The following is a 25,211-nucleotide window of genomic DNA, read 5'->3' as shown; positions in this document are numbered from 1 at the left end:
AATGATAAAATTTGGGAGAGAAAGGGAAGTCAGATAAATGTGATGGCAAATACGTGAACAAGAAATTTGCAACCTTAGGTTTCCAGGTGAAGCACAAGCAAGCAGACTCCTGCTCTGGAGTAGAGTCAAAAAGCACAAATAAGGTCTGGAGCACAAGGGAACCTTCTGAGCCAAGAGCTGGCCATGGTGTCTGGGCACTGAGGAAGACCCCAAGATTTCCAAACTCACAAGGAGTATTCCAGCCCATGGCAGTTTCCCCATACATTTCAATGGATTAGGCTTTCCCTCTGCTCCAATAAACCAATGTCCACGATTACAAAATGAACTGCTTGGTGTAACAGGCACACATTGGGAAAGTTACTTTAGTCAGCCATGGCTTTTGTTTGGTTTTGTTTCTTTTTAAAACCCCGCACTCCTGAGAACCCATCCTCTGTTAACCTTTCAAAGAGTGCAGAACTTTCAGTGCCAGCTTGATCAGCCACCTCAGTAGTCACACAAACTCTGGGGAGCTGGGTCATCCAGAGATGTGCAGAGTAACAGCAGCATCTTTACAGATAGCAGGAACAGATTCTCAGACACAAACACTGATAAAGTTTTCAAATTTTTTTTTTGTTGTTGTTGTTTAAATAGGAGAATAACCATATCCTACATTATTTCCATTTAAAAAAATAATCTGCATGACACTGGTTAAAGTGGACAGAAGTACCCACGTGATTGCACAAAACATTTGTGAAAATGAACATGATTTCAGCAAGTCAGTTGGTTTGAGTAAACAGCATTTCCTGTTCCAAGGGCTTGTCTATACAGCAAAGTTACATAAAGACAACCTAAAATAGGAACGTTATGAAATTAATCATAAAACCTTCTGGGTATATAATCCTTTTTCATGGTGAAAGTGGCTTGCAGTCTAGCTTAGCTCTATTGGGAGTAGGCTTAAATTACATCAAAAGAGTGTCTGCAAATATATTTGCATTGTTTAAACAAATTTAGTTAAACCCAATATGAGTTAATCAGTGCAATTTTCAAAGAGTCAGCTTAAAAGGCAATTTAATACAAAACCAAGAGGAGTTTGACAGAAAATATATAACCCCATGGACAGCTTCTTTCTGAGAGGTGAATTGCTCTTTCTAAAGACACAACTCCCACTTGCCACCAAATTCAGTGGGAATTCCAGTGAATTTAGCTCTCCTCAGGGGCAGACCACAGCATGGAACTAACACTGCTGGAGGAATTGCAAATGCTTCCACTCTCTTGCTGGAAGAGAGAGGTTGAGCTGGCAAAACATGCCAAGATGACCTGATGGAGCATCACACCCTGTATCCAGAAAATGCCACTCTGCAGTCTGTGGGGGCAGTGGAGGTGACCCACAGCCTTGCCCACAGAGCTTCCTGGCTGTCCTGTCATCACTGTCAAACACACTTCATGCAACTGCATCATGAATGAGCCGCTATGAAATAATTAAAAGCTTTTGCAGATAAGAACTATGCTAAATATCTGCCTGATAAGCAAACCCATCTCACCCCTATTCATTATCTAATAGCAGTGTTTTGTTCAGTAGTGGGTTTATAGCCACATCAAAAGTGGCCACAGCTTTATGTGCAATCAAAATTAAATAGCTTATTGGTATTGCAAGAATAAATATTGCTTCAAGCACACTCTGCTCTGCAGCTCCCAGGATAAACAACGCATTTCACTCATTACCAAGCAGACTATTTGGGAAATAGCAGGATAAGCTAGCTTGTTCAGAACACCAGAATTCCACTGTTGTTCTAGAAGGAAGAACAAACCCAAGGAATTTGTTGTTGCAAAGTGTGTAGTGGATTAGATTTTTAAAAAATTAAAACCCCAATCCTCATACTAGACTTTTTTAGCAAAACAGAAAGGAGTTTGGGTTTTTTAGTGTCAAGAATAAAATTACAAAATATTATTACATCTACCTCACCTAAGGAAAAAGTTAAGGCTTGTTTTTTCAATAGCTTCCTTTTCAGACATGGCATGAACTGAGAGTCACATCTGCTTCAGACACTGCACCTCAGGTTTACTCTCTGCTGCAGAAGCAGCTATGAAGCATTTCTGGCAAGTTAGTGTTTTTAACACTTGAGACCATGGGATGTTCCAGTTTCACAACAGACCTGCTTTCCACAAGAATTGATATTTTTGCAACGCTTAGCAGCACTGTGATTATTAGAGCTTTCCCATAAGGCAATACAAATAGGAACATTAAAGAAAGCCTGAGGTTTGGACCATCCACAATATCTTGACATAATTCAAAAAGGAAGAGGGAGAATTAGCTGAGATAAATCACACTCCTTAAGATCAAAGGCCTGTTTTAGCCTTGGGTCTGCTACTTCATTTTTTAGTGAGAGAAACAGATTCAGCTTCTGATTTCTTTGCTGACAATCCCAGTTGGCAGCTCCTAAACAAGAACAGACTTCTTCCAATCCTGATTTTTTTTTCTTCTCCCAGGGAAGAAGCTCATTACCACCTGCCAGCCAATGGCTAACAGAGATGTGGTTTCCTCCAACCCATCACCTTGTTCCTTACAGTGGAAATACAGTAACCATTCCTACATTCAACTACTCCAGTACTGAAAGCAAAATCCAAACCATTTCAAACCTTATTTTATCTGCTATAGCTGTATTTCTTTGAACTCAAAGATATATTTGGAAGAGGTAGTCCAGGAGAAAAGGGCTTTAAATACCAAAACCTGTATGTCCCATACCAAGCTCCCAGACCTATCAGCACACCGAGAAGCTTTTGGCTGAAGTCATGGAAATACAGGGCAGTGCAGAGGAACATGAACACCCAGATCAGGGTGAGGGAACACAGGGAAACGAGCAGCACGTTGATCACCACCCGCAGCTTGGAGCTGTGGTCTATGGCCAGCGCTTCCAGCACAGCCAGCTCCTCCAGGATCATCATGGCACAGTAGGAGAGCAGGAAGCAGTGCCCCGAGATGTCGAAGCCGTTCCAGACGCCGCTGTCCTGCTGGCACTCGCGCTTGGAGGCGTAGAGCCGGGGGGGCTGGCCTGGCTGCCTGGGTTTGCCCTGCAGGGAGCACTCCCCAGTGAGGTTCTCTATGTAGATGAAGAGCTCAGTGCACAGGTACCACACGGCCGTGCCCACCAGCAGGGCCCCCAGGCGCCGCAGCACCAGCAGCGCGCTCCTGGTGCGGCCGTACAGGAACTTGCTCCGGCCCAGCTCGTACGTGGTGAGGGTGATGAAGGGCAGCAGCAGCCACAGTGTCCAAGCCCAGGCCACCTTCACGAAGTATCTGCCAGAGGAAAGGCAAAGGAGACACCAGTATGGGTGAAAAGCCACGGCAGTGGGGTAAGTGGTGGAGTAAGTACTCGAGGTCAGTGTTCAGAACCGTGGAAATTAGAGACTTGTGCCTATTGTATTTGCAGGGAGTATCCTGACAAAGGGAGGAATGATGCATCTGACTCCATGTTCTCAGAAGGCTAATTTATTACTTTATAATAATATCATATATTAAAGAATACTATACTATACTATACTATACAATACAGAAAAGATACTTACTCAATGCTAAAAAGATAATAATGAAAACTTGTGACTCTTTCCAGAGTCTTGGCCCTGATTGGCCAAAGAGTCAAAACTCACACCAGAATCCAATGAAACAATCATCTGTGGGTAAACAATCTCCAAATACAATCCACATGAGCAAAACGGAGGAGAAGCAAATGAGATAAGAATTGTTTTCCTTTTCCCTGAGGCTTCTCAGCTTCCCAGGAGAAGAAGGGATTTTTTTCAGAGAATGTGAATGCCACACTTGTGCCCTCCTCCCAAAATACAGCTTAGCCACATCTTAACCCTCTCCCCAGTACTTCCCTCAAGCCCAAAACCTGAATACTTCCTCAGGCAGGTACTTGATCCCCAGGCAGCATTGCCTTGGACCCAGAGCCCTCACTCATTGCAGCAGACCTGCAGTTCAGTTTTGCAATCACTTTGACCCTACAAAGCAGCTCAACTCTGCCCTACTCAAAATGCAGCTGCAAAGAATGTATTTTTAGCTTGCCACCCTGACCACAGTAACCCCTTCTCTGACTCTCCCACCATCTCAATTATCCTTGCTTACAAAGCCTTTCACAACCTCAGCCTCTTAAGCCAGCCAGAAGGGCTGGCCCTCTCCCCTCATCAGCCTGTGAAGCTTTTCCTCTCTCATGTCCTTTTTAATAAAAGAAGCAGCTCAATGTTGTTTCTTTATTGTCCTTTCAATCGATGAGAGCCTTCTTTTAGCATACACAAATCCTTCCATCTCTAAATTCACCCTCTGCCCTGAAAAATTTTGCAGTGATGCCTATAAAATCTTGAAACCCAGCTGACAATGTGTTGATATCTTGTTTAATAGAAGACAGTACTGTGTTAACTCGCTCTCTTTTCAAATCTTAAACTGGAGCAGGTGTAAGTGAATTTATTATGAGTTAAGGAGGCCACAGTCCAGGATCCTGCCTCTCCCATCAGCACCTTCCAAAGTCTTGCTTCCTATCAGCTGGTGGGTGAGGGAATTGTGCAGCCCCTTTGTTACCCAGAGCCCAGTTTAAAAACAGAGACAGCTGAACTCTGCTCTGTGGCTGAGCTATGGACAGACACACAGAGTCATCATTCAATTCTCACCTGAGCATCAAAGGCAAAGCCAAACCAGTCTGAAGTTCTGCATCCTCCTTATGACCCTAACAAACCTGTCAGGGCCTTGCCCAGGATTTTGAGGAGTACCTCATTCACTCTTTAATTTTACAGAACTGATGCCTGTGTGGCAACTGCAGCTGCTGCCATGAAACAGTAATTGAAAAGAAAACCCCCATTTTATTTAAAAGCAAGAAAGGCTACCAAGGTTACTGCTGACAAGCCAGGAGGCAAGTAATTTGCAGGGAAAAAATACTTGCTTCAGGAACTGTCAGAACAGATCACCTTCCTCTATTTGAAAAGGAGAACTGAACTGAAATATGCTTTTACTGTAAGATCAATTTCTCTCTAAGTGTTTCCCGTCAATGCTCTTTCAATCACACTGAAAACAGCTCTTCTCCCATGTCACCAAATGACAGATTTGAATCAGTAAAGTCCAAAGCTCCCCAAGTCACAGAAGAAAACAGCAATTTAGTTTTACTTTCAGACATGTAGCAGGACAGCACATGCACTCCTGCCCAGCTCATTGGCTCCTTCAAAATGCTCTAACTAATTTCACATAATGACTAAGCCAGTTAGCTCACCGCACAAGTGCCAGAAAAGGATGGCAGCCATTCTGCTTTTAGGAAAGATGCTAAAAGACCTAATTCCTTCAGCTGGGTTTTAGATCAGCTCAGTAACTACCACAGACTCACAGAATATGCTGAGTTGGAAGGGACCCACAAGGGTCACGGAGTCCAACTCCCGGCCCTGCACACAGGACAGCCCAAGAGTCACAGCATGTGCTGGAAAGCATTGTCAAAATGCTGTCAAAATGTTGTCAAAATTCTGAGCTCTGTCAGCCTTGGTGCTGTTACCGCTGCCCTGGGGAGCCTGTTCAGTGCTCAGCCTCTCTCCCGATGAGAGCCCTTTCCTAATAGCCAGCCTAGCCCTGACACGGCTCCAGGCCCTGCCCTCGGGTCCTGCCACTGCCTGCCAGAGAAAGTGAAATCAGTTTACTCAAATACGAGGAATTATCTGCGACGTTAAGAAGGGAAAAAATCCCCAACAACTCCTTTCCCCCCCTTCCAATAAAGACTGAGCCAGAAACTCCCGGTATTCTGAAACCTCTGAGTCAGGAACAGGAAATCTCATCACACCAACCCCCGGCCCAGCGCGGCACCCGCGGCCAGCACCGACCCCCGGCCCCGGCCCCCTCCGGGCACCCCTGCCCGCTCGGTCCGCCCAGCCCGGACCCTCCCGCTCGCACCGGCCGCGACCCCCGGGCCCCTCCTCACACGTTGAGCGGGTTGCGCTTGTTCTGCAGCGGCGTGTCGGGCACCAGGTCGCTGTCCTTGAGCGCGGAGCCGAGCACGGCGATGGCGAGCAGCAGCGCGGGGAGCCGGCGGCGCAGCCGCCCGCGGGCCAGCGCGGCCCGCAGCCAGCGCCCGCTCCGCTCCAGCCGCTCCATGGCCGCCGCCACAGCGCCCGCACCGCCCGGCCCGGCCCCGCCCCGCAGCGCCCCCGCGCGGCCACCGCCGCCACCGCCCCACGGCCCCGCCCCGGCGCGCCCTCTGCTGGCAGCCCGCGGGAGCGCGCCCGGAGCGCGGGGAGCCGGGAGCGCGGATCGGCTCGCAGGGATCCATCCTCAGGGATCTGTTCACAGGGATCTGTTCACAGGGATCCATCCTCAGGGATCTGTTCACAGGGGTCTGTTCACAGGGATCCATCCTCAGGGATCTGTTCACAGGGATCTGTTCACAGGGATCCATCCTCAGGGATCTGTTCACAGGGGTCTGTTCACAGGGATCCATCCTCAGGGATCTGTTCACAGGGATCTGTTCACAGGGATCCATCCTCAGGGATCTGTTCACAGGGATCCATCCTCAGGGATTTGTTCACAGGGAGCCGTTCACAGGGATCTGTTCAAAGGGATCCGTTCACAGGGATCCATCCACATCTATTCGTCCGCAGGGAGCCACCCGCTGGGATCTGCAAGGATCCATCACCCACACGGATACATATGGATCCATCTGCACGGAGCCATCCACGGGGATCCATCCACACAGAGCCATTAACAAGGATCCATCCACATGGTTTCACATGGAACCACATGGATCCACCTACAAGGATCCATGCCCCCAGATCCATCCCCATGGACCCATTCCCATAGGTCCATCCTTACAGATCTATCCACACAGATCCATACACACATGGATCCATCCACATGGATCCACACAGATGCCTTCCCACAGACCCATTCACAAAGCCACGTCCCCAAGTGCCACATCTGCACATCTTTTAAATCCCTCCAGGAATTGTGACTCCTCCACTTTCTTGAGCACCCTCTGCTAGTGCTTGTAACACTTTTGGTGAAATAATTTTCCCTAATGTCCAATCTAAATCTCCCCTGGTGCAACTTGGGGCTGTTTTCTCTTGCCCTATTAAAGAGCAAGCACCACTTTTAAGTAGGTACCAGAACATCTGAAAAGAGGGTCTTACCATGATATTCATGAGAAAATCTGAGAATTTTCTCAATCAGTAGAATTATTTTAATTTTTCCTAGATCTTAAGAGGGAGGGAGGAAAGAATTTCTGGAGCTGTTAAGGCTCTCATGCCTTTTCACTCTCCATGTCTATGGCTGAAAGTGGTGTCCAAACACCAGCCATGGCTGTGGTATTTGAGATCTATTTCATCTATTGAACAGCTGCTGCTGTCATTTCAGCTTAGTTTTTAAAATATAAAAAAATCACCAGCAAGAAAAGAAATGGCTCAATGAACAAAGAGCCTTTATTCATCCCAATGGCCTCAGTAAGAAAAATGTGAGAGTGATGGTGGGGGGGGGAGAAGCAGATCCTATCTGAGACAGGATGGGAAAGTATTTCTTGCCAGAGTATTTCAAAGCTGTTTCGCCGTCATCGTCAGCAAATCTATGACAACATCTGGGCTGAGAGAGCAGATCAACACATCAAAGCAGCCCCAGCAGATATGGAGGGTCTGGGCTAAGGAGGTTATCCAGGGTAAATGGCATTTGGCAATTTATTAGCTGTTGTTTTTAACAAGACTGCCAGGGCCATGTCTAGCACCCCGAATTAGAAACGACAGGCAGCTGCGCTCACTCAAACGAGCGAGGATGAGCGGGGCTGGGAGCAGGTTTCACAGAGTCCCTCATTGTCTGCCTAAATCCCCTCTGCCTTTGAAACCTTGCCTCCTGTGCTTCCCAGGTTTGGGTCTGTGCTGTGCAGACTGTTTGCAGTGGAGGTGGGAGCTGCTGGGCTGGCTGCTAATGAGGCGTGCTGTGGTGTCTGCCACACGCAGGGGGATTTCGTAAGCCTGGCACCTGCTCCAGATGAATGCAGCTGATGGCATGGGCTGCAAATGCTGTCTGTCCTCCTCCCCAGCTTGAAATGTCTGAGGATTAGCTCTGTAAATCATGGATTCTCACAAGAGCAGTGAGCAAAGCTCGCTGGGCCCAGGTGTTCTGCAGGTTTAGGGACAATCTCTACTTTCAGGCCTGGTATTTGCTGCCATGAGCACCAAGCCAAGGCCAGTGGACCTTCTGAGGAGCCGACTGCCATACCTCTGTAAAGAATCAGAGAAGTGGAATTTAGGTCTTTCAAAACAGCAGATAAAGCTTTCATTCATGAGCAAGGACTAAGGTTTGTTCTAAGGGAATTGCAGAAGGCTCCTAAAAAGCTCTCACGGATAATTGTTCAAGGTGTGACAGGTATAAACCACACTAAACTGAGTTAATTTGTCAGGCACAGCAGATCTGTTTTTTTTTTAACTTCTTCCTTAATCTCACCAAATCCCTGCCTGGTTGAAGCTGAAATTTTTCAGACTATTTGATTTTAAAAACTGGTTTGGGAATAATTTCTTTTTCTGGTTTAATTTGAACCAAAGCCTCCAACAAATTGCTTCTCTTTGAGAAATTTTGCCTCTAAAATCCATAGGGACAGATTCATTAGGAGCTGTAGATCAACTTCCAGAGGTGAAGAGTGGTTGGTAAGCCTTGTCCCTTCGTGCCCAGCCACCAGAGTTTAGGACACTTATTTGGACAGGTAATGGGGAGATCCCAGCTCCCTAAACAGACATTGAAATAGGATCCAACAGAGCTGAAAAAAGCATCCTCACCTGTGACCTGCAGCAGGCTGAGGGGAAATCTTTCCTGTTCATAGAGTTCATGTGGTATCAACTATTAATTAGAGAAGGAATAATGACACTAGGAGTTGTTAATTGTTTTAAATAAGTAAGTTGCTTAGAAATTTTATTTGTCTTGTTTTGGTGATTCTGTTAATTATCTGTTAATCATTTTCAGGTGCTGTGTTTGTGATGTGCTGCTGCCTCAATGCTGAGAAAATGATGCTGCAGTGAGGTCACAGCCTCACTCCTCAATGTCACCACCTGAGAACCCTGGTCACAAGTTCTTCCAGCTGATCACTTAAAAATATTACAAGCTATAAAGGGGCAAGATTGTTATTGAAAAGCTGATTATGCCTTAAAGCCACCACAGGATGAGTTACTGGAGTTTAATTCTTCAGCTCTGCAGGATTTTCAGCCGCCTTGAGTGTCCTGACACTTAAAAATAAATTGGCAAAGGTTGGGAGGTTTGCTGTGGAATAGGACCAAGACATTTGAATTGAAATCTCAGCCCAAACAGTCAAACTAAACCTCTTGACTGTGCTAAATAGGAATATTTTTATTTTATGAGATTTCTGGGTTCACTGCTCTGTGTTGCGGCCAAGGAGGGATGCTGAGAGAAGGACAGAAAATGACACAATTTTTATTTTACCAAACTCAAGCAATGGTTCTTCTCTGACCCACGTTTGGGGTAAGGTGGTTCTTTGGGAAGGTGTGCTCCAGGGGCACCAGGAGCAGCTGGTGGGTGCCCATCCATGCACCCATCCTGTCGGGCTGGCAGAGCCATCAGCCTGTGCCCACACACTCCGTGGGGATGAGTTACCCCAGTGGAAACAACCCCTTGGGATCTGGGAGATCTTCTCTCTTCCCAGCTCATCCTCCCCCCTCCCAGCTATTCCCACAGCCTGCCAGCACCTGCTTACCCATCCCTGCCTGCCCAGGGCCCTGGCAGCCCCCAGCCCTTCCCTGGGGGAGCCAGGTGCTCATTCCTGCCGAGCCTCCCCTGCTCTCTGTTTTCCTTGGTGAGCACTGCTCACATCTCCATGATTGATTGTGTTTGAGTTTGATCCTGGAGTGTCCTGGGATGTTTGCATGAGAGGTGCTACATAAGCATAATTTGGGCTGTATTTTCTTTGCCTAATGGGAGCTTAAGCTTGAAGTTAAGATAGTTTTGGCCCTTTGCTGAGACACTTCCATCAGCCTCAGTGCTTTGAGCTCTGCAGCCTTCTTTATTCACTGCTGGCTTAGAAAAAGAGATCAAAAAATAATATTGTGCTTTGTTCCCTTGTGTCAGTGATGCCTTTGAAATGCAGCCAAGGGTGGAGGCACAGCAGCCTTTCTCTCACACTGGCCTGGATCTTTGCTGCCCATCTCTGATGGGAAGAGGTGCTCTTCCTACCAGCCCCAGCCTTGCCATGGGTCCAGGCAGAGCCAAGGCTGACCTGAGAGGGGATGATGTGCTGTTTACAGTGGAGATGATGAGCTGGGAAACAGAAGGGAGATGCTGGTAGCTCATCACCTGTGTGGCTGCCCAAATAAATGGGAAAGGTCTTTCCCTGTCCTTACCCCCCAGGAATTTTAGAAAAAGGTCTGGAAATTACCCCAGGGAATTTAGACAGAGTGAACCCAGCCAGACCCAGCCTGAAAACCTCTGCAGGTCACACCTTTTCCCCTCAGCTCTCCTCAAGTGAATAGGAAGGGTATGATCTGAGCTGCAGGGAATTTTCAGCATTTGGTGGTTACATCCAAAGATCAAAATATTTTGGTATATGGAGCAAAGCATAAGAAAGAACCAATTCAGTTTTCAGGGGTGCAAACTTTTATTAATGCTAAAAATTATTACCTCTTGCTGCAAAATATTTACATTTCTTGTTTGGCACAGCTAGATCACAGCAGAGCAGACTAATGACAGGGTTTGATTTACAGGAGAGAATGGTCCTGTGACAAGCATGAGTTTAATTTGTGGCTCTGACAAACTCCCTCCCCAGCCACAGACCCTTAGGCTCTGTATCTCCACACCCTGAGCAGAGTATGGGAGAAATTCTGTTCTTCTCCCTCCTAAATGTCTTTCAGAGAAAATGGTGGGCTTGCAGAGGGCTGCCATAATGGTGTGAAGAGCTTAAAAATAAGCAGAGGTCACAAGGATGTAAAATAGCTACTCTGTGTAGAATACAGATTAAAGAGCCCATTAGCAGATGAAGTAGGGATGAGATTACATGTGAAAAAATATATAATTAATGAGATTAGGAGTACATGTACTTGGGCATAAAATGATCCTAATTACTCATGTCTATCTCTAATTGCCTGACTTCCTTGAGCAGCTGTAGTGGCTGCACTTGCAGCTCCTTGATGAAATACTCCCCTTTTTTTCCACAACACATAATTCACACCTTCCACGTTTGCCAGAGAACCTCCTCATCCCTACACCTGTGCATTTGAAGTAATTTGATTCTTGATGTGTTTTCTGTCAGGGGTAGCTGCTGAGAAGTCTTTCCCTGTAGACTGAGTGGGCAGTGCTCTCCCAGCAGCAGTTACAGGGAATTAACTCCTGCCCAGACCAATTAACCTTCCTGCTAGCCATGCACTAAAAGCATTATTTCTTGTTCCCTTTTATTCCCTTTCTATAAGGATTATCAAGCACAGATTAAAGATCACACAAAACTCAATGACAACTTCCACAAAACCATTTGCTGAGTGGCCCTTGAGCTACTGCACCAAAACATTGCTTTTCTTTTTTTTTTGTTTTTTAGATTAAGAAATTACTGTTTATTGCAACTGATCAAACATGGCAAGGAAACAGACTGTGCTTATTAATCCAAATGCAGAAATATGGACTTTTCAAACTTCACTGGTGCATTTTTAGCTCATATATTTGCAGGAAAGAATCTGAGTATAAAATTTGGAAGTGACTTTGTGTTGATTAGCTGCAGGACCACAGTTCACAGTCCTGGTTTCTTGACTGGATACCAGGTACAGCCAGCCACAAAACATGAGCTATTTCAGTCCAATGTTTAATTATAAATATTTAAGTATACATCTAAAATATATGTATACATAATATTTAATCTGTGTTTTACTGGCTTGGATAATGATAAAAGTGTTGGCTGGAAATATGATTTAGATTTTTCCTGACCACAATACCATTGAAATGCTCTGCAGACAAAAAAATAATAATTACAAAGATGTTCAAAGGGTGTGCTGAAGAGCCAGTGCACTCAATTCTGTCACAGGATTAATTTGGATGTCCAGTATTATAAATTATTATTTTTAAGAGTTATTTGTTGGTTTTTTTACCTATGCATTCCCTGTGTTCAGTGAGCTCAACAACTCTGCTAACCTTGCCATGCTTTCACCACAGGGCTGCCCCATATTTCAGCCTTTGGCAGAAGAAACCAGGATGCCCCAGGCCATGGGATTTATTTATATCTATTTATGACCATCAGCCAGGGTGGCACCTGAAACACAAGAGGGGCAGGAAGGCACTGAGGTGAGAGGATGTGTCAGGTGAGGGAGCTCAGCCATCCCCAGGGCAAGGGCAGGGAAGGAATGAATTTGCCTCAGGTAAAAGCTCAGACCTGTTCAGGTGCCTGAGCTCCAGTTTTTCACACCTTTTCCCATCCAGGACCCTTCCCTTTATCATCTGCAGGAGTTTTGGAGCCCCATGAACACAAGAACTGCCAGTAGGCTCAAATCTCCCAAACATCAGATTGAGCCTGAAATCTCTGTTCTTGAGCTTCTGAACCTTCTCCAAGGCATCTCCTGGCATTTCACTGTCAGGCTCGAGGGGCTGGCAGGACCATCACTGGTTCATTACAGTCTGGCCCAGATTTTTCACCAAGGAAGCACATCCCAGCCTGCCAGGCACACAGCATCTCCCAAAATACAGCAACTCAGCCTGCACCTTATCAAGTGGAAGGAAGGTGTGGAGGGTGGTCAGCAGTGCACAGGGACCAGCCCCTGTCACCAGCAGCCTGAGGAGGAGGAGGTAGGTGATGGGTTTTGTGCTCCTCCTGCCTAGACTCCACCTGTTCTGAGAATAAACAACTTTTTTTTTTTTAACTCTAGCTTTAATTCTGGTGGAAAATAAAATTAAAGCCAAATCCTAATGCTTTAACTAAATCAGAGCATTTACCAACTTCCCTTAAAGAAACAGGATTCTTTTCAAGGGTGTTTATTTGTACAGTTCAAACAAGATATTTTTTAAAATATAAGCCCACCACAGATGTGCAAATCAGCCCAATCTCTGTTGACACCACTCAGAGGTTAGGAACAAAAATACACATGTAACATGTTCTGCCTCTTTGCTGGAACAAGGCCTTTCTTTGGGCTGATTATTTAATGTAGGCCCCAAACAACTGGCAAAGCAGATCCTGCTCTGGGGTGGGAAGATGAGCAGGACCCTGTGAGATGATGGAAAGTGCCAGAACTGCACATGGTGCCTAAGGAGGAGCATGGGGGGAATGCATTTCCCTCCTTTCAGAGGAGAGGTTTTGCCTGCTGGGGACAGCTCCATCCTCCCAAGACGTCAGCATTGCTGGGGCTTTGAACTGCACTTCAAAGCTGGGGCTGGAGTGAGGTTTCTGCAAACCAGAGAAACAGGTAAATATTTGTCAGAGTCAATTAACCCCCCTCATCACCTCAACAGCCACTGGTGTGAGACGGCTGGAGGGGTTTCAGCAGGCACAGAGGGGAGCCTTGTTGGTTTACTGAACCACTTCAGGAGGTGGGCAGACACAAAACACTGCCAGGAGACCTGGAGGCCTCCTCTCAGCACGCTCCATGAACCCCTGCACACACCTCATCCTTTCCATCACTGGAGCAGGCAGAGGGGAAAATCCTTTTCTTGTCTGGGGAGAAGACCTGACCTGCTCCCAGCACTGCTGCTGTAACTTTATAACAACTTCATTGGTGCCAGTTACTCCAGATGGGCATCAGCTGCTCAGAGAGCACGGGAGCACATTGTATGTCCCACCTGCAGCTGCAGGTTCAGCCATGAACACTGTGAGTCACCTATTCCAGGAGACACACTACCATATAACACCCATGAATTTATCAAGTTCTGGCTTCTGACATCCCACCAACCCATTGCAGGGGGACTCAGGGTGTTTGTTTTGGAAAGAGGGCTTTGCTGGACCACTCTGTCCATGATGCAGCACCTGGTGGAGGGGGAAACTCAGACACATCAAGATGGGAGAGTATGGGCAGAGAAATATGTATGGAAAGTGGTTTGCTCAATGTCATTCCAGAGGTAGAAAACTTCTGGATTTCATCCCTGTGTCACCTGTCAGGTGCTTGCTCTGCTTCAGCACTGCTGGGGAGAGCTGAACTGTTGCTGTTTCCCAGCCGTGTGCAGAGATGTTAACACACCCAGAGCCTCTGGGGGCATGTCCTTCCTGCCCCTGAATCACCTCTGGATGTCCCTGGGAGTCCCTGTGCTCTGCCTTTCCTTCTGCATCACCTTCCTGCACTCACCAGAGCCTGCTTTTAAATCCCCCCAGGCTCTGGATGATCGTCACCCACCTAAGCTGCATCTCCACCTCCCTGCCCCACACCCATCCCAACATCCCACGGCACGAAAAAACACTGCAAACATCGCCCTCTTCCTTCAGAGGCAGGGAGGAAAAGCAGGATCTCTCTTAGCCCCAGCCTTTTAATCTGAGCCATCAAACAAACACTGGCAGCGTTTTTCCACAGTGAAAACCTTTTTCAGCTGGAGACAAGGAACCTTGCACTGGTGGGATGGTCAGAGGGTGTTTGCTGGTGCCCCAGTGGAGTTATGGGCATGTGAGTAGTGGGACCACCCCAAGAAGAGGAGCAGTGGGAACAAGACCTCCCTGTGCAGCCACGAAAAACCTGCCTGTGAACCAGTGCCAGGTGCTCAGTTTCTATCTTAATTTTGGTCTTGGAAAAAAAGGGAATGGAGTGAATACACAGGGGCTGCAGTCAAGCTGTGGCACACCCCCGTCCAAGCAAGAAAATTACATGGTGAGTCTGCCAGGGTGTCCTGACTTCACTTCCCTGGGTCTGGGCTTTCGGGGCTGGGATCCACTAGCCCCCGTCCAGCAGCTGATCCAGCCCTTTTCTGGACCCCTCCCAACCACTACACAGTGGTTGTGCCAGATGATGAGGAAAGACATGATCTCAGCTCACCCCAGGTGATGAATTTTCTGCAGGCTGGTGAGATGGGAAATTCCCACCAGGACTCCTGGGTGTGAGCAATGGGTTTCCCACCACCGAGCCTGGAAAACAATCATGCAGAAATCTGGCAGCAGCAGAGTAAAAACCCCACCAGCACCGTGTTTCCAGGGCTGTTGGTTCTGGCACATGCTGTGGGCACAGCTGGATGTGGGCTGCACCTGCTGGAGTGTGCAGTGGGGATGGGGGGTGGGCACAGCACTGCTGTGGGGCAGGGGGTCTCAGGACCCAGCCTGGCTGCAGCTGGTGAGGAGCTCACAGCTGATGTTCAGCTCCAAGGTTTGGGCCTGTCTTGGTCTCAGCTGACTCGGGGTGTGATGGGTCCCTCTTCCCACTGAGCTGAGAGTTTCTTCTCACCTTGGCAGTGTGCAGTGAGACCATCACACACCCACAGTACTGGACTAAACAACCATTTGTTAGCAAGCAGCAAATTAGCTATCTTCCAAATTGTGCTGAGAGGAGCTTCCGTGCTATTTAAGTGAATTTCTAAACTTAGCTCAGTTACTGTAAAAATATACCTTTGGGAGCAACTACTGTCCACAGAGCTTGACTTCAGAGATGTTTATTTCTAGAGCTAGTGGAAAAATTTCTCACCTTTCAAAGGTTCCAAATATATCTTGGTGCTGGCTGGAGCCATTGGCCATCAGAGTTTCCTCACAGGCAGTCACAGGCTGATGGTGGGGCCACAGCTCTGAGAGTGCCACAGGTGTTGTGGGGAGAGGTGGGGGGCTCACACCCACCTCTTCACCAAGGAGCTCATGCAGGATCATGTCAGCCTTGAGGAACACCTTAGTCAATACCCCAAAACAAGTGGTTTTAGCTTCAGGACTCAAAAGCATTAGTCCTGGCAAGCTGCACCACTAAAAGGAGCTAAATTTAGTGCCCAGGTCACTTTTGGAGAGGGGTCAGGAGCCAGACCGAGGGCAAAGCTGCTCTGTGCCTGGGGAGTCAGACCCACAGGTGCAGGCTCCTGCCCACATTCTCAACTGATGCCTCTCTACACCATCACTATACATAAAATGGGAAAGGTTTTTCCTCACCTCAGCAAATTCCCAAGCAGGAGCTGTGGGTTATAAGAGGACGTTACACCTGAAGCAGAGGGATGTGATGGGCATTGTATGAAAGGCTCCAGGAGAGCTCCTGTCCCTGCCAATGGTCACCCCTTCAGTGTGAGATCTGACAGTAGATCTTCCTCCAAGGTTCAGCTTAGCTCAGTAAGGGATTCAGCATTTACAAAGAACTCCTAAGCAGGAAGTAGGATGACTTTGGAGTCCTCAGACTTCAGGACTGATCTCAGTTGTGTTACACCTCAACGGGTGTTTCACTCCTGGAAAATGACAAAAAGACGTACAGGAGCTCAGCCTGGGCTTACTCAAGTCACAAGACGTGGAGATCAAATCTTCCAAGCTCCAAGTCAGAAGGAAGATCTCCCTTCACGATGTGTTAGGAGGAACCAAGCTCTGCATATGCTGGACTTCTACAGGGCTCCAGAAATGAAAAAATCCACCAAAAGCCCCACTTTTCTTCCCTGCCAGGGTGGGCACCAAGGTAGCTGGAGCTCTTGTTGATGTTTTGGGGTGGGACTGGAGAAAAGGAACATCTTTCAGGAAAGATGGAAAATAAGCCTGTCAGTTAATACAAAGGGAATATTTTACTCAAGCAACAGAGTTTGTGCATTGCCTGGGGAAAGTTTTGTTCAGACAGGACCCTGGTTTCATTGTGTTTTACCTCAAAATGAGAAGGCTCCTGCTATGGAAATCCACATCAACCTGCTCCAGGCATCAGGAGGCTCGGGGAGCACAGCAGATCCTGACGTCAGCAAAGGGCAAAGCCCTGCTCAGTCCTGTATGGGCTCATGTCACTGTCTGCCACCTTGGAATGTGGGTGATGCCCAAAGCCAACAGATGGGAGAAATAAACATGACAGAGAAATCCTGCAAGTCCCATTATGTCTTATTCTGGAGCAAGCTGCTGTCTGTTGGTCATAAAAGCATCAGAGGGTATCTCTGCCAAGAGAGTGCTTGAAAGCAGTGATTTATCTTTTTTGTTCCCCCTGATGCTCATTAAAATGGGAATTTGCCTGCTGTGGCTGTATCCAGCTGAATGCATGTGCTTCTTGGCTCCCAGCGAGGTCCTCGCTGCAGATACCGTGTGCTTTGGCAGCCGGGCCAGTCTGGGCTGCAGGATATTACGCCTGGCAGGGACACAAACCCCTTCCAGTTCCTGGAATTTGGATTGTCTCGTGGAGTGCTGATTAAGCAGTGCTTTCAATCTGCACCCAAGACAAAACCCTCGCCTTGCCTCTGCGCAGAGGCCCAGCTGCTGCGTGGCACAGGGAACTGCGGTGGGTTCAATCTCCCTGAGCCCCCAGGGAGACAAAAACTCAAAAAAAAAAAAAAATCCCAAATTAAAAGCTTTGCATTTCACAGTGTTGGATGAGCATTTTCTGCTCAGGGCTCTGTCTTCTGTGAAATAATAGATCATTAAAAACCACCCTCTCCACAACACAGCCCCGGCGTCCTTACCTCAGCGTGCACTTGGCAGCAGCTGCACCTCCCAGTCTGCCCAGTTAAGATCACTGCTGCATGTCCCCATCTGCCTTTTTAATCTGCTGGGAATGAAACTGCCTTTACCAGCCTCATTAATGAGAGATTTGATATCTAGGTTTGAGTGGAGAGAGGCAAAACCAGTGCCTGTCCCCTCGGTGCAGCATGAAGCGCTGTCCTGCTGCAGGTCCCTGGAGCTGACACGCCTGTCTCCATAGATGAACATGAAACAGGGGTGTCTGCAGGGCTGGCAAACTGGGGATGGCACTTTGCCCAGCACCTGCAGAGAGGTGGCTGTTTTTTAGGGTGATCTGGTGCTGGAAGGTGAGACTGAGCTGGTTAGACCCCTACAACAGGCAGCCTGGAAAGTCAGAGGGCTATGGGAGCCACCCTGACACCCTGGCATTCCCAGTGCCATCCACAGCACAGCACAACTCCCCACAGGATACTCAGCCCTGCTGGGGTTCATGGGGTGCTGCTGCTCTCTGCACTGAGGGATCCCCTTCTGCAGTGCTGCAATGGGGCCAGAGATGGTCCAGCTGCATTTTCCCTGTTCCTCACTGGTACAACCATTATCCCACCTGCTGGGTGGGGAGTGGATGGAAATACCCCTCTGGCACACATCTCAGCAGCTCCCTGGGGCCCACAGCACCTTGAATTGCTTTATGAGAGAGACAATGCCAGGAAAAATGTACAAAGGGGTCTCTTTTGCTGGAGGCTCCCAGCATGGTGAGGCTGTATTGATACAGCACATCAGCTCAGCATCTGGGCCTTATTCCTGCTCCATGCTCAGGTCTGCACTTCCCTGAGCTCCTGGTCAGCTTCTTCTGCACATCACGCCTCTGGGGCTGCTGGGTGCAGCCAGCCAGGCTCTGGGACGTGCTGTCAGTCCCTGCACAGGCAGGAGTTATGGAAGGTCTGGGATCCTCAGTTCTTGACAGTCAGAGCTGTGGGCATGAGATGAAGTGACCTGCTGCTGCTGTGGGACTGCCTTCTCCTTCCTGCACTCCATCTCTGTGCCCCTTGCCAGCTCAGGAGAAGGAGTTTGACCTTGGTGCTCCTCTTGATGCAACTGAAGAGCCAGATCCTGGCTCCAAAGCTGCCTGTGGTGAACCCAGACCTGGTGAGGCACAGGGGGACCAGCACCTTGCTTACCTGGGGCACTGTAGCATGGGGGGATGACAGCAGCAAGCCCTGCTGCAGGTCACACATGGCCACCTGTGTTGGCTCTGAGCACGGTGGGAGGAAGATGTGACCAGCATTGCAAGCAGCCCCTCCAGCTGGCCAGGTGTCTCTGTGACCTGCAATAACTCAGTTGTCCCCTGGCATCGTGACTGTGTGGGATGTTGTAGGGAAACACACTTGATGCTACAGGATATGGCTTTCAGATGCTACCGACATTTCCCCTCCCTGGGGACAGACACATGGACACCGTGGAGGGAGCACAGCCCACTGCTTTCCCCTGAGATAACCCTGGCTGGGCACTGCCAGCTCAGGTCAGTGGTGGGGCCATGGGCAGAGTCCCTGTGGGCTGTGACAAGTCCCAGTCCTTGGGTTACACACAGGTGGCAACGCCCAGCCCAGCAAGTGGCTTCATCTATAACGGGGAGAGCAGCTGACCCAGGGACGTTTGTGGCCATCAGGGACATCTCTGTCATCTGCTAAGCTTGCACCAAAGTGGGGTGACCCTGGGGCTCTTGCTGCTTCCTTACTGGGGCAAAACCCCATGTGCATCCCTCACCCATCTGGGTCCGCTTCTCTGCCCGCTGCTTCCAGCAAGATCCCCGCTAGGGAAGGAACAGCAAAGAGATGACTTTGGGAATCGGTCCCTGTGGGTAGCCTGCACAAACCCCCAGGCAGCAGCGAGGAGCAGCCCCTCCGCCCGCCGAGGCATCGAGCCGTGCTCTGCTCGCTCCCCCCGGCCCCGTGCGGGGCTCCGTGTGCCTGCGTGAGCCTGTGTGCGCGGAGGCACTCACCAGCCTATAAATCTCCTGGCAGGGCTCTTTCCAAACTTCAGGACGTTCCCCGGGGGAAGAGTTAAGATGCAGCTTGTGCGTCAGCGGCCGCAGCGGGCTGCCCGCCGGGGCTGAGCCGAGCCTCCCGCATCTGCCCCGGCAGGTTGTTCCCGCAGCTCCATCCCGCCGCCACCGCCGGGCTCCGCCGCTCCCAGCGCAGCGCTCACGGTACGTGCTAGCGGGAACATCCTCCCGCTGCTCCGGGAAGGGCTGGCAGGGATGCTAGGAGGTGCATCGGCTGACGGATCAGGGGATATTCCAGCGTTTTCCCGTTTTTTTTTTTTTTTTTAAATAAAATACTCGGCTTTTGCAGCGCCGATTTTTCTTTTCCACCTAAATCCTAACGAGTCGTTAGGATTTCTTGACAATGTTTTTAAGTCTTGCTGTGAGTTTCTTTATCTGTGTGAAGTTTCTGTTTGTGCTGGGGATTTATTCAACAAACCAAACTCCTGGGAAGTTACAGGGCAGGCGGCTGCAGTGACTCTCAGCATACTCCTAACTATCCCCTCTGCCACAGGTATGTGCCATATGTGAAAAAAGGGGGAGACTTTCTACTGATTTCATCTTTTTTTAAAACAAAATCAATTCCCCAGGTATATCCCTGACAGCCCTGGGGAATTGGCTCTGATAAATAAGGTTATTAAAGAGATAAATTTTAAACATTAGTAATTGTAATAGGGAAAAACTACTATTATTAATAGGGGAAAAGAAAATTTGTTTCCACCTTATTTTGGGAAATGGTGCTTGCACGGTGCTTGCAATCCTGAGTGGTGCCTGTGCTGTTTTCTCTCCTAGATCTGCACACCAGCAGCAGGGACCAGCAATCCCTCTTGTCCTTGCTTAACTCCGTGCAGGAGCAGAAATCTGCCGGCCGATCCCCGCACGCGGGCTGGCATGGATGTGCTCCACCTGCACCTGTACCTCACGGCCCTGGGCTGCTGGGTGACACAGCTGTCCAGCTCCTTCCTGCTGCCCAACGCCACCGAGCTGCTGTCCCCGCCCGCGGGCGCGGCCGCGGGGCTGCTCTGGGGCGAGGGGCTCCCGCGGGGCCGGCGGAAGCGATTCCTGTCCCCCCAGGACATGAGTGTCATTCTGGACTATCACAACCAAGTGCGGGCACAGGTGTCTCCCCCTGCTGCCAATATGGAATACATGGTGAGTTGGGCTGTGGCAGGGTAATCCACAGCTCTGGTGGGATCAAGGGGCTCACTTCTGATGTGAGAGCCCCAGCCTAGGAGGGATGTCAGGGTGCTGGCCAGGTTCCTGGCTGAACCCGTGCCCTGGGGGATTTTTTGGGTCCCAGGGGCTAAGCAGACCCCTGCAGCCTCTGTGCAGGAGGGATGGAGTCCCAGCACAGAGAGACATTTCCCCATGAGGGCAGATTTAGGATCAGTGGGCCTGTGTCTGGGATATCTGGGAGGTGGCTACAAGCATGAAAAGCTCAGGTCCCAACCCAAAGCCCAGGTAGGAGCCTCTCCCTGATTGCATCTGTGAGGGATGATCCCATCACAACTTCCAGGGTCCCTTTTGAGTGTTCCAAGTGGCGCCATCTCGAGAAGAATAAACGTTCAGGAGTGAGTCAAGGAGGGGATGCACAGCCTTGACAAGTTGGGCAGCTCCAGATGAGGGTCACTCTGGGTCGAGCTTTCCCCAGGTTCTGTCCACCCTGCCTGGAAATCCTAACCCAGCCCTAAAGGTCCTCCAAGAGGAGCTATTTCCAGCCTACACAGGGCAGGACCCTCAGGGCAGGAGAGGCCACATGCTGCTCTGCTCCCAGGAAGGGGACCAGCTCTGAGGAGCAGCTGGGTGGTCCCTGGATGTGGTTTGGAGAAGCACACAGAAGCCCAGCTTGCTGGGTACCAGAGCAGGTCAGACATGCCCGGGAACATCCTGCACTGCTTCTTGCTTGGCCTAAATTCCTGCCTTCCAAAGTAACTCACACAGGCATCTCCCCAAAGGCGTTCAGGATGTCGGTGAGGGAGCTTTAAATAATGCATGAAGGAACCAGCTGTGCTCACCGGTCAGGCTGTGCCAGGGCTGCACTGAGGGCTGGGACAGCTGTGAGGGCTGCAGGGTTTCACCCCTGTGCTCAGCTCCACCTTGTGCAGGAGCTCATTCCTGGAGGGAATCACACACACAGGGCTTGCAGCACTGCAGGGCATCCCTGCTCTGCTACACTGTGTGTCCAGAGCTGTGGCAATAGCTGGTGAGGTCCATGGCTCCTGGACATGCTGCTGTGCTTCCTTCCCCTGGGTGTTCTCTAGCCTAATGCATGAGTCAGTGTTTTTTGGACACTCAGGGGTACTCAGAAAGCCCACATAGCACAAGGGAGCAGGTTTCTCCTCTTCCCTCCTCTGGGAAACCAAAACTCCTGCCTGCCCGTTTCCTTTCCCTGGCCAGGTGTGGGATGAGCGGCTGGCCAGGGCAGCGGAGGCGTGGGCTGCACGCTGCCTGTGGGACCACGGCCCCCCCGAGCTGATGAAGTATGTGGGACAGAACCTCTCCATCCAATCGGGCAGGTGAGTGCCCTGCAGGCACAGTGAGCTCCTGGGAAACCCCCCACCCCATGATGCTGCAGGAGGAGGAGCAGCAGCAGCAGCCCCTCAGCCAAGGAGCAGAGGGGCTCTGAGCTGCCATTGTACGGAGTGAGATAGAGCTGGGAGGGACATCAAGGACCACAGGGTGGAGGAGGAGGCCCCAGCTCTTGCAGATGGGTAAATACAGGGAAGCAGAGGTGCCTGCTGCTCATTTGGGAAGTTTGCTGTTATTCCCCGCTCTGCCAGGCACCCAGACCAGGGGGATAAGGGTCCTGGATTTCCTCCACGTGGCTGAGCGCTCAGGTGTCTCTGGTCTTCTGGCCTCGAACACAAGTGGGCTTGGCACAAGGATGTCCTTACCCCCCTTTTCCCAGGAATGCTCATTCCCAATGAGCCCTGGCTCCAAACCATTTCTCTCCTCCACTTCCTCACAGTGGATCTTTCCCTTCCTTTTCTCAACCCATGACCCCTGATGTGGAGGAGATCCACCTTAGCTGTAGCACCATTGCAGGTACCGCTCTGTCATGGACATGGTGAAATCCTGGCACCAGGAGAAGCAGCACTACTCCTTCCCCCACCCCCGCGAGTGCAACCCCCGCTGCCCCTCCAAATGCAGCGGCTCTGTCTGCAGCCACTACACACAGGTGAGCACTGCAGCCCTCCAGGATCCAGATGCAAGGGGGGCCTTGTGCAGCTCACAGCTCTTCTGCCAGCTGGCAGTGTGTCTGCTGGAGGGATGCCAGTGATGCCCTCCCACCCTGGGCTTTTCCAGCATTTGGGCTGTTGTATGAAGGTCCCAGGGGTTCACAACCCTCTGGAGGAACAGCTGGGACCTTCTGGCCAATTAACAAGGAGGTTTCTCTTTTTTAACAAGCTTTTTTCCCTCTCCTTTGGCCTTTCTCTCCTCACTGCACATCTGGCAACTTAAAGGTGGTGAAGAGAAAAAGAGAAAAAAATGCTTTGTACTTTTGCCAAGCAGGGATCCTCTTCTCTGTGATGGAACAGCTTCATAGCACCCAGCTGTTTCTGGCTCCCTGGGAATGCAGCCCCTTCATCCCCTGGCACATCCCCACACAGCCTGGCCAGCACAAGGTGGAAAACTCCTCTGTTCCTCTGCCTGGCAGCAGAGTTGTGTCAACCCCTAATTGCCTCTTCTTCATGGTTCCAACCTTTACCTGAGCATCTGCATCCTCATGAGGCTTATTCATGAGGATACTCAGGGTTGCTCTCGGTTGCAAAAGGGCAATATACACTTTTTATGGAAGAGATTTAACCTTGAGAGGCTTTAGGAGGAGCTTTAGTCTCTGCTCAACCTCCCTGTGTGCAGGGTAAGCTGCTGGCCATGATTCAGCATGAGGTTTAGGAGCTAATTTGGATAAATTGGAGCAGTGACCCAGACTCTGCTGCTCATGGATGTGAGCTTGGCAAGGCAATCCTGTGCAGAGCAGTGCAGGTTGCAGGTTGGAGAGAGAGAGAGCAAAAACTCACCCTCTGCTAACACAGCACTGCCTGTGATGGGCCAGCATCCAGCCAGAGACTGAGGCAGCTGGGATGCAATTCCCTGGGGGAACAGAGCCCTGTGCTGGCATCCTGGGGCTATCACTGTGGGATGTCTGGGTGGATGGACACCAACAGTGTCTGTTCTCTGTCCTGGCACAGATGGTGTGGGCAACCTCGAGCCGCCTGGGCTGCGCCCTGGGCACCTGTGCCAACGTGCGGGTGTGGGGCAGCACGTGGCGTCATGCCACCCTCCTGGTCTGCAACTATGCCATCAAGTAAGTGACTGGGGAGAGCCCCCCGTGCCATCCTCCCTCCCCACAGCAGTGTCAGTAGTGGGCTGATGATGCTCAGAGGTGATGCCCTCCTCTCTTTTTAGGGGCAACTGGCTGGGAGAAGCGCCCTACAAGGTGGGGCGGCCGTGCTCAGCCTGCCCTCCCACCTACGGCGGGGGCTGCTCCAACAACATGTGCTTCAGCGGAGTCAAATCCAACCAAGTCAGCTGGTTCTAGGGCTGCAGCCCCAGAAGGAGCTCTGGGAATGGATATGGGGTGAAAAAGAATTATTTATAACACTGACCCCCCGCCAGCCTGGCTGTCCAACCTGCTTCATCCTAATGCCACGTAGGAAAATGCTTTTCTAACACAGGTCTCCAGCAGTGCTGTCTGGCTGCTTCCCACCTCGGGGGAACAATGGACAGTCCAGGCCCCTATTTTCTGAAATGGGGATGGTTTTGGGGTGCATGGAGGGAGTGGGGCTGGCTGGCATGGTCCCTGCTCTGCAGACTCAGGGGGTTTTCCTCACTGTACTCCCGGTGCTAAGGCAGAGGCTGGTGTAAGTGTTCCAAGATGTTCCCCTCATGGTGAGCAGCTGGATAAGTGGGGAGCCCCGAGCATGCTCCTGCTTCCCAGCAGTCCCTTTGACTGTGGGGCCCCCAGCTCTGAGCCCCCCAATAAAGCAGCCTGGAGACCCCCATGCTTGTGTTGGTTCTCCCTCACTCGCAGCCTGAAGCCTCGGGTTGACACCGAGCCAGTGCCTTTGCTCTGGTTTTAGGGGTAAACAGCAAAAGGGGTGCAGAAGCCCTTGCTGGGGCCACGGGCTACGGGCACAGGAGATCCCTGGGCGCTTTGCTCCATCGTGTGGGAGAAGCCAGCACTGCTGGGACACGGGCTGGTGATGACGCTGAAGGGCCACAAACTCAGTGTCCCGCCCATGCTGTCCCACACCATCCCACTACTCTACCTCGCCCCCAGTGCCACTGAGCACCCCATTATCCACATCCTCTCCCTCTCTAGAACCTCTCAACACTCAGCAAACTCAGGGATTCCTGAATTACAAGTCCTTGGATTTGAGCATCCAGCTGTGGATTCCTGTGCCGCAGCCCTCTGCATCCAGCAGCACTCTCCCCACTGCATGCTCCCTTGGGATGTGCTTTTCCATTCCAGAGGAGTAGATATCCCTAATTTGGCCCCCTCAGGGCTACAGGATTTCAATAGCTGAAGTGTTGGGGGGATCCTGAGACTGGCAAGGACCCCTCTGTGCCTCCTCCAGCCTAGTCTCTTCCTGAGATGTACAGGAGATATGGAAGGCTCTGTGCTGATGGATAATCATTTTTTCAGCTTCAGCTCTTCATTCCCCATGCACTTGGTGTCCTCT

The 25,211-nt window shown here is 50.2% G+C and overlaps 2 protein-coding genes across 2 annotated transcripts; one reads left to right on the top strand and one right to left on the bottom strand.

The window, feature by feature from the left end:
- Positions 1-588: 588 nt before the first annotated feature.
- FITM2 (fat storage inducing transmembrane protein 2) lies at positions 589-6,120 on the bottom strand. The gene is made up of 2 exons (XM_009093202.4): positions 5,925-6,120; positions 589-3,274 (listed from the first exon to the last, which is right to left on the bottom strand). Exons 1-2 carry the CDS (start codon positions 6,095-6,097, stop codon positions 2,623-2,625), a joined length of 825 nt encoding a protein of 274 aa, XP_009091450.2. The 5' UTR covers positions 6,098-6,120; the 3' UTR covers positions 589-2,622.
- A 14,162-nt stretch (positions 6,121-20,282) lies between these two features.
- Positions 20,283-24,109, top strand: R3HDML (R3H domain containing like). Its single transcript, XM_009092984.4, has 5 exons — positions 20,283-20,676; positions 21,922-22,040; positions 22,570-22,702; positions 23,718-23,833; positions 23,935-24,109. Exons 1-5 carry the CDS (start codon positions 20,416-20,418, stop codon positions 24,065-24,067), a joined length of 762 nt encoding a protein of 253 aa, XP_009091232.1. The 5' UTR covers positions 20,283-20,415; the 3' UTR covers positions 24,068-24,109.
- The last annotated feature ends 1,102 nt before the right edge of the window (positions 24,110-25,211 follow it).

The sequence above is a fragment of the Serinus canaria genome, chromosome 20, assembly GCF_022539315.1.
Source record: "Serinus canaria isolate serCan28SL12 chromosome 20, serCan2020, whole genome shotgun sequence".
Lineage (NCBI taxonomy): Eukaryota > Metazoa > Chordata > Aves > Passeriformes > Fringillidae > Serinus > Serinus canaria.
The sequence above is the reverse complement of the archived record's forward strand: the minus strand, read 5'-3'. Positions and strand labels throughout refer to the sequence as shown.